The 18,247-nt window shown below is 35.3% G+C and overlaps 1 protein-coding gene across 32 annotated transcripts in view; it reads left to right on the top strand.

Annotated features, from left to right (window-relative positions):
* MRTFB (myocardin related transcription factor B) overlaps positions 1-18,247 on the top strand; it is a 351,684-nt gene that overhangs the window by 215,606 nt on the left and 117,831 nt on the right. For all 32 annotated transcript variants that reach the window (XR_013524638.1, XR_013524632.1, XR_013524635.1 and 29 more), the window contains one exon: positions 7,606-7,822. Coding sequence is in view for 26 of the 32 variants with exons in the window: in XM_078344730.1 (XP_078200856.1) it covers positions 7,669-7,822 (154 nt within the window). In the remaining 6 variants the exon portion in view is untranslated. The remainder of the gene's footprint in view (positions 1-7,605; positions 7,823-18,247) is intronic.

Here is an 18,247-nt window from a genome sequence, read left to right as displayed (position 1 = left end):
ATCCCAGCTACTCAGGAGGCTGAGGCAGGAGAATTGCCTGAACCCAGGAGGCGGAGGTTGCGGTGAGCCGAGATCGCACCATTGCACTCCAGCCTGGGTAACAAGAGTGAAACTCCGTCTCAAAAAAAAAAAAAGAAATGAAGATATGTTGCTTAAATAATACTATAGTATATCAGGTATGGATGAGAAACTGAAAATGTTGGGTTAAAATAGTAAAATATAGATGCATTCTGTACCCAGAATATTTTCAATTTTTGTTCGACTTTAATGAAGCAAAAAAAGTCATAGATAGTAGTGGCTAATGCCAGAAGGCCGGCACATCTGCAAAGAGACAAGAGATAGCATTGACCCTATTTCAGAAGGCTGGCAAATGAGCTGACATTTATGCACTCCGATTCAAGAATAATGTTTTAAGATTTGTGCGTATCATTTTTAATGACTCCTCTAATGACTCTTAGTTTTTTAGTTTACCAACTAACTAACTGGCACGGTTTGTTGGGGTTTCTGACTCTAGCTAATTAAATGCTAAACAACAGAATTACAAATTAGGGGACTCATGGTCCCACTGCTGCACTTAGTCATGATATCTTAGACAAGTAAATTACACTTCATTTTTTCACGTGTTTTAAATGTAAATTTAAATTCCATCGATTCCTAATAGCAAAAGTTAAACACTAGAAAATGAAAAGTCTTTTTTTCAGTTTCCCTTTCTCTTTCCCTTTCTTTCTTTCTTTCACCTCTTCCCTTCTTTGTCTCCCTGCCTTAGAGAACTTGGACACAGGAATACAATATATTTTTATCTGTTAAATAGAACATTTGTTTAATCTGTTTATAAACATTTACTTCTTAGCATATAAATCATGGTAATTATAATTAAACAAAATTACAGCTTGTTTTTAACCCAATATTTGCTAAATATGGAAATCATCCTTGCTTAAAATTAATCCTCTAATCAATTCTTATTCTTTGAGATTCATTCATTATGAATACAGTTAAAAGCACAGTTGTTCAAACTGAAAAGACTTGGGTTTTGGCCATTTTACTTGGAGAACAAATAACATTTTCTATTTCCTTTTCTTTTTAATTTAAAAGCTGCATGTGTTTGAAACTTTTGCTAGTTCAAATTTTTATAGCTGGATTATAATGAATATTTCAGGAAATGATGTTTACTTAAGTGTTATAGTACTTATTAAGAATGTATTATGTTGGAGGGTTAGTGTGCAGTTTGCTCCATGTTATGTTCATTTGAAAGTTATTCCTTTAGTGGAGAAGTTAAAAAAATAAATCCTCACATTGGCATTCTTAGAACTATAATAGCCACTTCCAGCACAGGAATGTTATATAACTTTTTCTATACAGTGTATTGTCAGTATTTGCTATTTTTATAGTACATTTTTCTATATACTTAATGGCCACACATAAAAATCCAACAGCTACAAATCCAAATCCTACTTAGAAGTTGTTTATTTGAAAAAATTGTAACCTAGCATCAAAAAGATGTCCTGTTTATATGTAGTGCATCTACTACTGTAGATTTCATCTTCTTCCTGTCTGAAGTTTAATTCCAGTCATGCTTTCAGCATTTTGCAAAATGGAACAAGAGGAGAGGGTTTCCTTCATTGACCATGAAGCTCCTGTTAAACACTGAAGTGTGGTAACTGCCTATTTGACTAGGTCTTGCCCTCTTTGAGAGCAGGGATCGTGATTTATTCATCACTGGAGGCCGAGTCCAGTACAGTGCCTAATAATGTAGGCCTTCAATATACATGTTAAGAATTTGTACAAATGGATTTTTTCACAACCTTGTTTTCCTTTTCCCCTTCTCCCTCTACTCCACTCCCCAACATCTGTCTCTCCCAATTCTTGGCTCCAGTTTATTTGCATTTTGGCACATACATACCATGTTATCATAGTAGGAATATGAGCTCTGAAGTTGGAAACCTGACTTTGATGCTAGACTCTCAAGTTTGTTTAATCCTTCCAAGCCTTCACTTTCTCACCTATAAAATGGGAATGTTGATACCCAGAGAGGAGTCATTAGGGCAAAATTAAGGAAAGTCTAGATTAGGTTTAATATCAAGTTGAGTAAATGTTCTTCCCATCTCTTCATTTGTCATTCCCATTTTCCAGAATTAGGAAACTAGATCTCTAAGAGATAAATGATTTGTCTGAAGTCAAATGGCTATCTCTACAGCTATACCTTTTTCAGCATTCTGACCTTGGGGGCCTGTAGTTTCTCTAAGTGAACACTCTTTGTGAGTAGCCCGTCAGTACTCAAACCTGCCTTGGTGTTAATGATACCACCAGCCTTTCCAGCTGCCCAAATCTGCAAACCTCAGCTATCCTCAGCTCTTTAATCTCTACCTTGCAAATGAGCCGTCCTCAAGCCTTGACATTTTGCCTCTTCAGTAGTATAGTCATGCACCATATAACATTGGTCCCATAAAATTATAATGCTTTATTTTTCTGGTACCTTTTTTGTGTCTGGAGACACAAATGCTTACCGCTGTGTTAGTCACCTGCAGCATTCAGCACAGTAACATGCTGTACAGGTTTTTGTAGCCTAGGAGCCATAGGCTATGCCCTGCAGTCTAGGAGTCTAGTAGGCTGTACCATCTAGAGTTTTGTAAGTGTGCACAAAACGAAATCATCTAACAAAGCCTTTCTCAGAGTTTATCCCGGTTGTTAAGCATGACTATATTTGAATTTATTCCTGTTTCTGCATTTCAGCTGTCTTCATTCCTCAACATTTCAGCCTGAGACTTTATCAGTAACTGGTCTCTGTCAGAATTATCTTTTAAAAATATAAAATCAATCATATCACTGGTTTTTATAGTCCACTTTGCTTTATAATTGTATTGTACTTTATCGCACCAGCCTTATCTTCTGCCACTCTGTGTCATGCCCTGTACACTGGCCCTATCCAACTTTTTGCTGTTCGGTGATATTTGTGCTGTTTCCTTTTACTGATCAGAAAAACTCTGTGCCTAGTGAACTCCTACTCATCCTTGAAGACTTCCCTAACTTACCCAAATACAGTTAGACATTTATTTCTTTAGATTCCTAAATAGAGGCCAGGCCGGTGGCTCACACCTGTAATCCCAGCACTTTGGGAAGCCGAGGTGGGCAAATCACCGGAGGTCAGGAGTTCAAGTCCACTCTGACCAACATGAAGAAACCCTGTCTCTATTAAAAAATAGAAAAATTAGCTGGCTGTGGTGGTGGGGCCTGTAATCCCAGCTACTTGGGAGGCTGAAACCTGAGAATCACTTGGGCCTGGGAGGTAGAGGCTGCAGTGGACGGAGTTTGCACCACTGCACTCCAGCCTGGGTGAGCGAGACTCTGTCTCAAAAACAAAACAAAAAAACCCAAAACAAAGTTCCTAAATTACACTTTGTACCTACTAATCCCACTTATATTCTACTGTTTTTCACAAATGTAGTAATAATTGCCTTTGACCTCTTTCCACTCATTGGGCAAATGATTTATAATCTGTATAAAACGAGAGGTTCTACTAGACCAGTGATTCTCAATGCTTGCTACACAGTAGAATCACTCTGTCTCAGACAGATTGTAGTACAATCTCTGGAGATTTCCTCCCCAAAAACCCCTACCTAGCAGGGATTTTTTTTTAAACCTCCCCAAATTATCATCATATTGTGAGGAGAGTTCAGAAGCACTTGTATCCTCAGTTCAAAACACATATTAGCACTGATTTGGGGACTACCTTAGTCCAATAGCCCAGTATATTTTAAAACGTAATGTCATTATTATTGGTGTTATCTTGACTCCATTCAAAAAAATTAGTGAATGAATAAATGAAAACTGAAAGTGTAATACCTCTTGGGTTTTTTTTTTTTTTTTCTGTATTTTTTATCACTACCTCTCGCATAATATCTCAATGAACTGGTTTGTTTTTTGAGAGAAGTTGTATCCCAGGTTGATTTTACAGTATTATGCTGTACTTAATGCTGGATCAATATTGGCTTTGTTTTGTTTTGGACTACGGTTATGTTATTGGAATTTGTAAGATTGTGACTTTCTCATTCATGCTGTCAGTTCTAGACAAATTATTATTTTATCACAATTTGTCCAGTGAAAACTAAATGATTGTTTTACTTTCGTTATTAAATTATGGTCTAACGAAATAATCTGTTTTAATGCCATTTCTTTAACATTTCAATTATTAACTACTGGACAGAGAGTAGTCCATTTTATGTTTGATGTGGGATCTTATTTTCAAAAGAAAATCATCAAGTAGTTAAGTAGACCTTAAGATGACAGTTTGCAAAATTTCAGAGTAGATTTAGTCTATACTCTCTCAAAAATATTCATGAATATTAAGTTAAAATTTTTTGGAAACTTAATCTTCTGCCTTTCCTACATTTTATAAAGATTTCCTTAGCTTATAATTTTCATAATTGGGAAGGATGTGTGGGAGTTTAAGGTGAGCATAAAGTCAAGCCATAATAGGTTGAAAAAATTATTCAGTATGAAGAACAGATAATACTGCATGAAAATATTTTTTAAAATCTGTGCCTAAAGGATCTTCCAAATCATTAGCACTGATGTTCAGAGCTTGTACATCTTTCCATTATGAGGGCATTATGGTACTTGTATCTTAGAATTAATTTGATATGAACAGATTTTATTTCATATGAGTAATTTGAAATGAAAATTCATAGTTTTGAAAAAGTCTAGGAGTTGTATTTTAATATTCCTTAGTGAAATAAGTAATTTGACGTGCAAATTCACCTAACACATTTTTTTTGAAGTATACTTTTTTTGATATTAATATAGTCATCACAAGCTTCTTGGAATTTTTGTTTGTATGACCTGTCCTTTTCTATTCATTTTCTACCCTATTATTTCTTCATATTTAAAGTATATCACTTATATGCATACTTTACAGGCTTTAAAAAATTCATCCTGTCTCTTTTAATTGGAATGTTGAGACCATCTACATTTAATGTAATTATTGAAAAGGTTGGATTTAGGTCTGTTTTGCTATTTGTTTTCTGCTTGTCCTATCTCTTTTTAGTTATGCATCTTTTTCTTCTTTGGAGTTAATTGGATATTTTTAATATCCCTGTGATGTTTTAGCTAAAGCTATTTGTATTTGTTAAATAGTTGTTTTAAGTAGTTGTATACAAGCTTCTCAGTCTACTTGAAGTTAAAATTACTTTTTTAATGATGTATGGAAATGTAAAAACACTGAACGTATCTACCCCTCTTTCATCTTTTATGTCATATATATTAGATCTACATATAGTTGTAAATCTCACAACAGGCTGTTATAATTTTTGCTTTGAATGATAATAAAGAAGTTTAGAAGAAAAGCTAATCTTTAGTTTTTTTATCTACACATTTACTATTTCTGATACTTTTCATTTCTGAAATCTAAGTTTTTATCTTATATCACTTCTCTTCAGTCTAAGTTTTCTAAGAATTTCTTATAATTTGGATTTGCTGGTGACAATTTTGCCTTCTTTATTAAAGGATATTTTCATTGGATATGTAATTCAGATTGACAGTTGTAGAGACTCCAGATTCTGTTCGGTTTCTTCTTAAGAGTGGTGTTCTGTTTCAGCAGACTGAACTCTTGCAAGTTGTCTTTTCTTTGATGGGCACCTCCAGAGATCTCACTTCAGTTCTTTTTGCCTTAGCTGGGTTGCATGGAGTCTGCCCTGCATATATATAGTTTAGGGATCAGCCAGAGATGGAGCACAGTGCTGCATACTCCTGCCCCCCACCCCACTTTGTGGCTCACTTCTTTTTGGGAACTAAATAGAAAGTCAAGAAATAGATCTACTTATGCATAGTCAGTTGAATTTCAACAAAAATGCAAAGGCAATTTAATAAAGACCATCTTGTCAACAAATGATGATAGAACAATTATACATATGCCAAAAAAACTGAAAGATTTGATTCATATTTCACTGCATAAATAAAAATTAACTTAAAATGGATCATAAACTTAAATGTAAAACATAAAACTGTATCTAGAAGAAAACAGGAAGTAATCTATTACCTTGAGCTAATCAAAGATTTTTTTAGCTACAGCAACAGAAACATGATTCATAAAAGAAAAAATTGATCAATAGTGGATTTCATCAAATTAAAATTATCTACTGTTCAAAAAACACTATTAGGTGCATAAAAAAGCCATATCATGAGATAAAATATTTGTAAATCATATATCTGATAAAACACTTGTGTTCAAAATATATTTTTAAAACTCTGAAAACTCAAGAAAATAAACCACCTAACCTAAAAAAAATAAACAAAATATTTGATCAGATACTTAGCCAAAGAAGATATAGGGATGGCAAATTAAAAGATACTCAACATCATTAGTCATTCAGGAAATGCAAATTAAAACCACAGTGAGATACTACTTGCCCATTAAAGTGACAGAAATGAAAAAGACTGACCGAATGAAGTACTGAGGATGTGGAACAATTGGAATTCTCATACCCTGCTGATAAGAATGTATAATGGTACAGCCACTTTGTAAAACAGTTGTCAGTTTCTTAAAAATTTAAACCTAGACCTGTCATGTTTCCAGCCATTTCACTCCTGTAGAAGTATCTATATGGATACATACTTCATGTGAAAGATGGTATTTACCCAAGAGAAGTGGTAAATACCAGGATGGTAAATGCCATCAACAGTAGGATATTTGGTGTTTACCCAAGAGAAGTGAAAGCTCATGTTCATATAGATACCTGTACAGGAACATTTGTAGCATCCCTATTTGTAGTGGTCGAAAACTGGAAACAATCCAAATGGATGTCCATCAGTAGGTGAGAGGATGAACACACTGTGCGATGAAATGCTACTAAATAAGCAGATGACGAACAATGTTATGGACTGTTTTGCCACTGCTGCAACATGGACTGACCTAGCCTCCAGTAACAGTTTTATGCTGCCCACTTTTTAGCCTTTAAGCCAGTGTCACATGTTTAGAATTTTTATTGTATCTTTGGTACTTCTGTTGTTGATTTTCCTATCAGTCAGAATGAGCCGGGTTATACTGTGATAACAACCCCAAATTTCAGTGACTTAAAATAAAAGTTTGTTTCTTTGTCATGAAGTGTATATCCACTGTGGATTAGCTGAAAGTTCTGTTTTCTGTTGTTCTCACTCTGAGACTCAGGCTGATAGAAGAGTCATTATCTGAAACCTTACTGGTTGCTGTGAATGTTGACTAATTTAAACTTGCTTGATGAATAGGAAGTAAGATGAATTTTCAACCCAGACTGCTTCTTTATTTTCATCAGCATTTGTTGACTCTTTTCCTTTTAGCATGCATTAAATCTTCAGTGCCACCAATGGCTATGACTTTCTTTAATCCATGGTATTAAAAAATATGCAAAATATATTTCAACTTTTATTTACCTTGTAATTGCTTGTTTTTAGGTGGGAAGTGTGTTATTTTTGTGTGTCAGATAAGGAATCTGAGGTCCAGAGAGGGTAAATGGGATTAGTATGACCATACAGCAGTAAAACTGGACTAGAACCCAGGATTCTTATTTTAATACTTTTGTGCAAATTGGAGAAAAATAACTGCACCATCTCTTTTCACGTTTTTTATTTTGGCAGTGTCTTCAACAGGCCACATTTAAGAGGTGTCTGGTACTCCTTGCTGGCAGTGGCTGGAACACGATGGATCACACAGGGGCGATAGACACTGAGGATGAAGTGGGACCTTTAGCCCATCTTGCTCCAAGTCCTCAAAGTGAAGCTGTGGCTCACGAATTCCAGGAACTCTCCTTGCAGTCCAGTCAAAACTTACCTCCTCTGAACGAAAGGAAAAATGGTGAGTTCTTCAGCATGTGCAATGGGATGTTTGATTTAAAGATTTCTCCTCTTTGGGAGGCCAGTTTATTCCTCTTGGGCGGTAATATTTTGGTCAGTTTGGCAGTCTGTCATGGAGGAGAACCCCACAGAGATATTGGATGGTTTTTGGTAACAGGCAGATTTTCACTTTCCATCCAGTTCTTTCACTATTTTCCTAGTAAGTATCTTTGGTAGTGATGTTACCTTTGGAAATAAACTTTAGATTTAGCCATTTTAGCACAAGCAGATGATTTTATGCTGTAATGGCATTGGAAAGTAGGTTCTTGTGATGTGCCAGGGAAATCAATTGTGGATATGACTACATTCTCCTCCCACTTTCTCCATCTCCAGTGTGTTGCACCTTAATTTCAGAAGTGAGAAAGCTGTCTCAGTGATGATTAAGAAGTCAGGAACTTCTTCTTTGAGTATTTATTTTATTAATGGATATTGGATATAGCCATATTCTCAGTCTTTGGCTGCCTCATCATTGTCTACAAAATGAATATTTTCTATTTATTCATTATCTGTTCAGGAAATTTTCATTGCTCACAGAGATATTTCAGAATCTCCAGAAAACACAATACTGTCAATTTTTAACATAAATAAATAGAGATAGATGACATATACCTTTAATACTTAAGACATAAAATCTAACAAATACAAAGTAATGTTAAAATTTACAAACACTCCAAGCATACACATTAAAAAACAATTAAGGATTTTACCTGGAATTACTATACCAGTATAGTATATTTGTAAATTTCACTTTTTAAAAAAAAAAAAAAGAAGAAATAAAACTGCTTTTTCTGCAGAATGCCTCCTTAGGTACCTTGTCACTTACTTTCCTAGGTCCTGGGTGTTTCCCAGTCCTCCTGATTATTGGACTTACCTTATTTAGGAAAATGGATCAAAAACATACATACCACTCTTTTCAGGCCTTTGGTACATGTCTTTAGTATGTACTTGTTCTCCTTCAAATAAAATGTGTTTTGCTTTGTATCTGAATGTTGTTAAGCACAACCCTTGACCATTTTGATAGGTTTAAAGCAGCATCTTAGCGTAAGTGCCGTCAAACCTTCAGGAAGCTGTGGTTAACTTATTGGTGATAACTTTTAAACCTTCCATCTTTGAGGAGCCCCCATTTACCTTAGACAGTGGTTGAGAGAACATAGCCCCATTTACTAAAACACGACTAAGTGTGATCAGATTTACACAGTACCCTTGGAGCAGTATAACGTCCAAATTATTACTGTAAAAGAAAGTAAGAGTTGAACTGTTATAAAATCAGAATATATAGTTGTACACAATAATGGTCTTCTGTAATGGGGAGGAAAGTGTGAGGAGACTTCATCCTTTATGGTCATTTACAGCAAAAATTAATATGTATGCCAGAATTTTAGGTGGTAAGCCCAAATACAGAGTAATCTCCCCTTATAAACTTTTAGGGAAGTAGATGAAATGGTGAAAGTTTTAATTTGTATGTAGTTACATTTTATGAAGCATTGCAATAATGTGGGATTGTTTTAACCACTCTCATTGTTCATAAAACCATCCTACTCAAAGTCTATATGTGATTCTTTGTGGTCAGTGTTTTTATCAGCAGTAGAATGATGCACAGGGGTGCATCATCCATCTAGCACTAATTTCCGGGATACATCTTCATTTCTGTCTCTTTTGTTTGAGCTACAGCAGTTTTTTAACATGTGCATGATTTGATACTGAAAAATTTCATGTCTAAATCACCATTACCATTCACAAAATGACTTTTTAAAATTATCTTATAAACTCTATAACATGATCACTTGTTTGATTTGTCATTGCTTATTACATTTTATGGGGCTCTAATTTTTGTTTCAGAATTTTGCCTTTTTTTAAGCAGATAATATAGTCATATGATTTAAAATGTTATGATTACCTAGTGAAAAGTAGGTAATCCTACTTTTACTCCCAATCTTGTCCCTTACCTGCACAGTTACTTTCCCAGAATTAACTGTTACTAGTGTTGTTTCTAAGAGAATAAAATTTAATTACTTTTTTAAAAGCAGTTTTTAAAAGGCTGCTTTATAACAACACCCAACACTTTGAATTTTAAGGTTCTAACTGGGAATAATGTCTTGATTTTTTTTCTCTCTTCCTTTTTGTTTTCCTAATTCTGATGAAAATATTTCTGTAAACCTGAAAACAGCTTCAAATGAAGTTGGTTTTTCTTTTTCTATTTTAATTTTATTAAGGAAAATTTCTTAAATATATAGAAAAGTATAGAGTATGGAACAATGAAAACCCATGTACCTATCACCCATGTTCATCAAATATTGATTCTTGGTCAATCTTGTTTTATTTGTGCCCCAGCTACATTTACCCATTCATATATATATTTAAGCCCATTCATATATTTTGTAAATATTATATTATTTTGCTTTTTGTTATTTTATTACATATCACTAAATTTTGACTTTTTAAAACATTTTTTATTCATTTTTTTATTTTAGTTGCATACTATATCTGGCATTCCCCCCCATCCTCCACTGTCTCTCCCCTACCCGCCCCAGCTGTTCCCAGTGGGAGATGCTCCTTTCCCTAAGTCCACGGGCTCTCTTGTTCAACACCCACCTATGAGTGAGAACAATGCAGTGTTTCATTTTCTGTTCTTGTGTCAGTTTGCCGAGAATTATGGTTTCCAGATTCATCCACATCCCTACAAAGGACACGAACTCATTGTTTTTTATGGCTGCGTAGTATTCCATGGTATATATGTACCACATTTTCTTTGTACAGTCTATCATTGATGGGCATTTGGATTGGTTCCAGGTCTTTGATATTGTACACAGGGCTGCAGGGAACATACATGTGCATGTTTCTTTATAGTAGAACGATTTATAGTTCTTTGGGTTTATACCCAGTAATGGGATTGCTGGGTCAAATGGAATTTCTATTTTTAGGTCCTTGAGAAATCACTGCACTGTCTCAAATGAAGTTAGTTTTTAAACCAGTGTGTTTTCTCCAAGAGTACTTTTTTGTTCAATATGGAGTAAATGAAAGAACATCTCATATTTTGAGATACCATGCAGGGACTCCACTATGAGACAGTTTCCTCTTTTCTGATAAATGACTTCAGGAAATTATTATAGAAGCCTTATTTTATATTCAGACATACAGTTTCACGCTTATGATATATTAACCTAATTTGCATGTCCATTCCAAGGCATAAAAGGCATTCTTATTTGGCTGTCAGAAATCTAGGTTTTTGGGGAAATGCTGGTCAAATGATAAAAAATTTCAGTTAGGTAGGAGGAATGAGTTCAAGAGAGCTATTGTACAACATAGTAACCGAGGTTAATAACAATGTATTGTATTGAAAATTGCTAAGAGAGTAGATTTTAATTGTTGTCACCACAAAAAAAAGGGAAATATTTGAAGTAATGATATGTTAATTCAGTTTAGCTATTCCACAGTATACACATATTTTTAAAGTACATGATAAATACAATTTTTGTCAGCGTCAGAATAAAAATAAAAATATTAAATTTTATAACATCTAGGTTTTTTATAGTTATGTGAGCAGAGTATGTTCACATCAAGTAATATATAGATGAAATGACCATAACATTCTTACTTTAATGATTTTTTTCAGGTATGTTAACTAATTTTTTAGGTCTTAATGCAACATTTAAGTCATATTATAAACAAAATGCAGGTGTTGGCCTCAAAATTAATCAATACAAAGTACTGTTTAGATATTATGAAATAATTAAATTCAGATTTTCTTGGTGATTGTGTTTTATTGTTAATCCTAAACATTTGAGTTTCACTTACTAGAATTATTTTCTGTTATGGGGAAAAATGGAGCTATTTCAGTTTGGGGTTAGTGTCTAAAAGGGTAATATATAATAGTGTTTAAATAAACTTTACAAGGAAAATAAAGTTGATGTTTAAGTAATGATTCCTGGATCTTCCCTTGTTTTACATTCATATTTATGTTGCTGATGATAGTGGAGCAACAGGATATTCCCACTACTGGAGCATGTAGGGGAGATACTTAGTAAAGAGAAGCTGGGATTTTCCTTTACCCTTGAATGTGACCAAAATAGTACCTCAAAAGTAAGGCAGCCATTTAGGCAATTAACTTTTCCTCACAAGTGAGGCCTTAATGAAGGAAAATGGATATACAGAAACACATGCAGAATCTACCTTTCCTAAAATAATGCATATGCAGGGCATTGAGCTTCATTTTGACATTTTTTTCATCGAAAATAATCTCAATTTTATTTTTATTTATTTATTTTAATTGCATTTTAGGTTTTGGGGTACATGTGCAGAAGATGCAAGATAGTTGCATAGGTACACACATGGCAGTGTGTTTTGCTGCCTTCCTCCCCTTCACCCACATTTGGCATTTCTCCCCAGGTTATCCCTCCCCAGCTCCCTCCCCCTGCTGTCCCTCCCCTATTCCCCCCAATAGTCCCCATTGTGTAGTACTCCCTTCCCTGTTCAATGTGTTCTCATTTTTCCTCACCTGCCTATGAGTGAGAATATGCGGTATTTCATTTTCTGTTCTTGGGTCAGTTTGCTGAGAATGATGTTCTCCAGATTCATCCATATCTCTACAAAGGACACGAACTCATCATTTTTGATTGCTGCATAATATTCCATGGTGTATATGTGCCACATTTTCCCAGTCCAGTCTATCATCGATGGGCATTTGGGTTGGTTCCAGGTCTTTGCTATTGTAAACAGTGCTGCAATGAACATTTGTGTGCATGTGTCCTTATAGTAAAACAATTTATAGTCCTTTGGATATATACCCAGTAATGGGATTGTTGGGTCAAATGGAATTTCTATTTCTAAGGCCTTGAGGAATCGCCACACTGCTTTCCACAATGGCTGAACTAATTTACACTCCCACCAACAGTGTAGAAGTGTTCCTATTTCTCCACATCCTCTCCAGCATCTGTTGTCTCCAGATTTTTTAATGATCGCCATTCTAACTGGCATGAGATGTTATCTCAATGTGGTTTTGAATTGCATCTCTCTAATGACCAGTGATGATGAGCATTTTTTCATGTTTGTTGGCCTCATGTATGTCTTCCTTTTTAAAGTGTCTGTTCATATCCTTTGCCCATTTTTGAAAGAGCTTGTTTGTTTTTTTCCCGACATTTTAAAATACACATTAGATCCATCTTTTTCACGATTTACATTCCTTCGCCTGAGCAGACTGGGAATAAAAACGAAACCAGTCAAAGGAATAGGACTTCAGTGTTTAAATTGGAAAAGCTCACCAAGGAGAGACAAAGTGAGTAGAAACATCACTGAAGGAGCTGCAGCCCTTTGCCTGTGCCCACACTTTGAGGGGACCCTGCGCGAGATGCTGTTCCTTCTTAGGTCATATGCAGGACGGTTAAGCTGTCAGGCAGAGCAACTCTTGGGGATACTGGCTGTTGAATTTAAGCTTTAAGTCATTGCCAGTATTATTATAGGAGTGAGTAGAGAAGTTAATACAGATTTTCATTTTTTAATACTGTTTGGTATTTTAATACTTTTTGGTATGTCTTGAGTCCAGGTACTTTGAAGGTGAGGAGCAGTCATGTTGACACAGTCACAAATACAGCACAGGCCAGCTGATTTAGACTTTTGTAAAATCAGTATTGTCTACCTCGGTTTTCCTGAATTAAAAGGCTTTTTAAAACTCTACTTACTGTGAAGTAGTCAGTGTGTTTTAGGCCTCAGTAAGGAAGAATGATATTTGCTGTTCTTATTTTAAACTTTGGTATTACTATTTACTGCAGTTGTTAGGGTTTTGAGCTCATAATCCCATCTTGAACTTTCCTTCTAAGATTTTCCATTCATTAAATTTATCATACTGAGTAAATTTAGGTAAGCTCTTTTTTAGTTCTTGAATGATCATTTGCTAGAGAGAAATAATTTATTTAGAAGTTTGTTGCATACAAGGGAACCCAACATGGCTCTTTGCTTTGAATTCAATACATGTATTAACATATTTGCAAACAGTCAGGTGAACTTTGCCTAGCCATGGAAACCAGCCAAAGAAAACTGCTTGCCTTGCACCATAGAAAATGGATGGCATATGTTCACAGCTGGCCTTTTTTGAGGGTTTTACCTGGAAGGCATTTCCCTACTCCTCATTAACCTGCTAAGCTTACTGTCAGTCCAAGTATCTGGAAATACACAGGGCATTGAGCATTTGTCTTGGTTAAAACTGGGTTCTTGAGGCTGTGGGTGAGCTGGTATAATGAATGAATGGAGATTGGTGAGGGAGAGAGAGGAAATTTCTATTTTTCTCTGGAGCAGATAGCCAGACTGAAAATTGTCCTAGTGTCATAGGCAGGAAACAAATAGATGCTCAATAGCCAAGACAGAGTTGTGGAGTTCTTGCTTTCCCTTTCTATAACTGGAAGTAATAGAAAAGAGTAATTTTCTCTAAAATCTTGTCATTGGCTTTGCCTTTAACATATTTAGGATCTGGAGTGTTTCATGTAATTCTCGAGCACATCAATAAACATTCCTATAAATTTAAGTAACTTATTTTCCTGCTTTCAGGAGTTAGAGTACTTAGACTGAGAAGAGAAATGTATACTCCATGAATATAATTTTCCTTAGTTGTTCTAAATTAATATTTTTAAAAATTGGGCTTTAGGATTTATAGTAAATACAACTATAGCTTTAAAAGCAAGCTATAAGGTTCCCTGCAACTGCAAATGAAATTCTTAATTAATTGTGGCAGCTCTCCTACTCTTTTTGTTTGTGAAAAATCTCTTGAACCCTTCAAAATGAAAAAAGAAGCCTTGTAAGTACCTTAAGGGTGAGGTATTCTCTGTCATAATTGCCTTTATAATGTCTCCCATTAGTAGGTTTTGTTTCACAATGTAAATAAGCACCTGTAACCCTGTCTGCCTTCTGTTTTTCTACCGAGTCTTATTTAGACAGTTGTGTTGTTATTAAGGATTTCATTTTCTTCAGTACATTGCAGAACACACCCATGTAGTGTGTTTGGAGGGAGGCAGGGGGCTGTGTGTGACTTTACCTTCTCCCATTTGTAGCTGGCAATGAATTTGATCTCCTGCTGAAGTGGCAGCCTCAGAATGCTAGCATAGGCTTACTTTAGTTATCCACGATGGGGTGGATGAAGCCTTGTGCATCAGCAAGACCATGGACCCATTATAGCACCCCTGAAGCTCATTTTGAGTAATTTATTTAGTCTTTAAATCATGTCCACTTGTTGAAATACCCCTGGGCCATCACAGTTAACACATTTATTAACAGTAAGATTTAAAACATAATAGTAATTAGCAGTTTAAACTGACGATGAGACCACATCATCTTAAATTTGTTTACTTGTTTTATGTTTACTTAACATTTTAGGGTTACTGAAGTCATAGAAGTACATTATTTTCTATATAGATTGAGATAATTTTCATAAAACAATAGCCCACCATATGATTTATATTATATAATGGACTGGTGAACAAACTAAAACAAATTTATTTAGAAATAGTCTTTGCTGTTCCTCAGAAAGCAATTATAAAATATAATATACATAATATAAATGATAAGTTTAATAAGTACGACTCAACTATAACCTCCTAGCTACTTAGACCTCTCAAGACTTTGTGGAATTAAATAGTTTATAATTAGTTCCTCTGTAGGGCTGAGAGACTTAGGAAAATTAAAGTGGGGCTCCTTCTACTTATGTCTGCCACATAACCTAATCATAAGGACTTCTTGTAGCTAAAAAAGAAAAAGAAGGCCGGGTGGTGGTTCACGCCTATAATCCCAGCACTTTGGGAGGCTGAGGCAGGCGGATCACAAGGTCAGGAGATCCAGATCATCCTGGCTAACACAGTGAAACCCCAGCTCTACTAAAAAATGCAAAAAAATTAGCCAGGCATGGTCGCACGTGCCTGTAGTCCCAGCTACTTGGGAAGTTGAGGCAGGAGAGTCGCTTGAACTGGGAGGCAGAGGTTGCAGTGAGCTGAGATCGTGCCACGGCACTCCAACGTGGACAATAGAGCGAGACTCCATTTCAAAAAAAAAAGAGAAAAGATGGTTTTGGACACCTATTCTCTACCATACCTATGAAAGAGCCTAGTAAACAACACAGGGAGTGTACGGGGAAAAAAGTAATCCACGACAATTTTTCTTCGTTATTTAGCTTACATTTTAAGATATCAAAAATAAAGTACTCTTGTGACAGAAAACAGTAAGACTGATATGTTAAAGTAACCAGTGTGTTGGAATTTTCTCTTTGGCTTGTAATTAATAATCGCCTAGACTAATAAGCAAATATCATGTTTTTCTGACTCCTTGACCTTAATCCGTATGTTGGCTCTACTGCCCTCACCGACTGCGCTCACTGTTATTGACAGGAAGTGTAGTCTTTTGGGAGTCAGGACTTCAGTCTCCTCTGCTGACTCAGTGTGTGAGCATGGGTAAGTCTAAGGCATTCTCTGTGTCACACCTTGCCCATTATGACATCTCCAGCCCATGTGTGTCCCTGGCAGTTCTTCCTCATTACATCATGTGTTCTTATATCTCATTATCAAGTATGCCGTGTGCTATACATTGGGCACAAGAAACAAAGAATGGAAGATAACTTCTATCTCAGCTAACCAATGGAATTTTTCTTAGATACGAATTAGCTGTGTTGCTGTTTAATACAGACCTCACAGCTGTCTTAGTAAACATAGATGCCAGCTCTCTCAATTAGTCAGACTTTCCCAAGGTATTTAAAGAAGAGAGTAATCAACTTATTTGTTCTTCTCAAAAATAATGTATCTAATTTAGAATATGTAGTATCTTTCTATCAATGATTTTTAACGGTTGGCAGGTGTGTGTTAACATTTTTATCATAGCATCAAACTATCAGTTAAAAGACAATTATTTTCAGCTCTATTTAAAGCCCAAATTCATATTTTTATGGTCATTTGTGTTGTTGTTTTCATTAAGAAAATGCTAATCATTGTGTGTCTGTTTCACCAGTTAAATTTTTGATATATGGCCTCTGCATAATAAGAAAAGCAAAAAAGTCTGATTCACGACTTGCCTTTGGTTCTCATAGGCTAAGTTTAAAAACTGACAAGTGTTAGAGTTGGTCAGCACTCTGCAGCTTTGCGATTCATAGCTACAAAATAGAAGACCCTCTTTGACAGAAGCCTTTATCCTGACATAGCAGTTAAGAAGAATGTTGATTGGACCACTTGATCAAACCACTATCATGTATTATAGAAAGGAAAAGTTTGCTGTTCCCGAATACTCAGCTCTCCCAGGGTATTAAAAAATTTATATTTCAAGAATGGAAATGATACTTTTTAAAATTATTGTTAGCAGACATTTATTAAATGATCATTGTGCTTCTTACCCTAAAATAATTCCTAGATTTTTAAGCCTCTTATGCAAGGTTGAAAGTTCATGATGTAGTATATTTTCATGAAATTGTTACACATAGATCTTTTGATAAAAGTCATTTCCCTTACTATATACAGAAAAATAATTGGGGATGATTCTTGTGGATAACTGAAAAAAAGAACCTAGTTTTAAAGATGAAGGGCTGTAAAGTTAAGCCTACTAAGAGTCTGCTCTGTTGTACTAAATGTGTGGTGGCAGGTCCCTCAAAGCTGTAGTTAGGAATAATCTTACATATGCCTCCTCAATTATTGGGAAGATTGAATGAAATAAAGCATTTAAAATGACTAGCACATATACGGCACATCTTAGGCTCTCAGTACATGTTATAATTAACCCAGCCTTGCATGCCTGACATGAAAATACCATAATGGAGGCATCAACTTTGGAGCCACCCTAAGTCTAGATCTTAGCCACACCATTACTTGCTATGTGAATCTGGACCAATTAGTTACCTTCCCTTTGCCTCCGTGTCCTTATCTGCAAAGTGGAGATCACACTAGTATTTGCTTCGTAAGATTGCTTTGAGGGTTAGATCAAGTAATCTAATTTAAGTATTGAGAATAGTGCAGGCACATGATTAGCACTTTATTTATTAATATGTGTATTTTGAGAATGCAGTATTGTTAACCCTGGGACAGTATACGGGTTGGGGCCCCAAACCCGTGCAGTAAAAAAATCCACATATAACTTTTGGCTCCCTCAAAACCTATCTATTCATAGCCTGCTGTTACTGACAGCCTTCCTTAAAACATAAACAGCTGATTAACACACACCATATATGTTATTTGCGTCATGAACTGTATTCTTACAATAAAGTAAGCTGGAAACAAGAGAATGTTATTAAGAAAAACCATAAGAAGCTGGGTTCAGTGCCTCACACCGTAGTGCCATGTACTCAGGAAGATCTCTTAAGCCTGGAGTTCAAGACCAGTGTGGACAATATATAGCAAGACCTTATTGTAAAAAATAAAATAAAGGAAATTAT

The sequence above is a fragment of the Callithrix jacchus genome, chromosome 12, assembly GCF_049354715.1.
Source record: "Callithrix jacchus isolate 240 chromosome 12, calJac240_pri, whole genome shotgun sequence".
Taxonomy (NCBI): Eukaryota; Metazoa; Chordata; class Mammalia; order Primates; family Cebidae; genus Callithrix; species Callithrix jacchus.
Note: the sequence above shows the minus strand (reverse complement) of the source record. Positions and strands in the feature narration are given on the sequence as shown.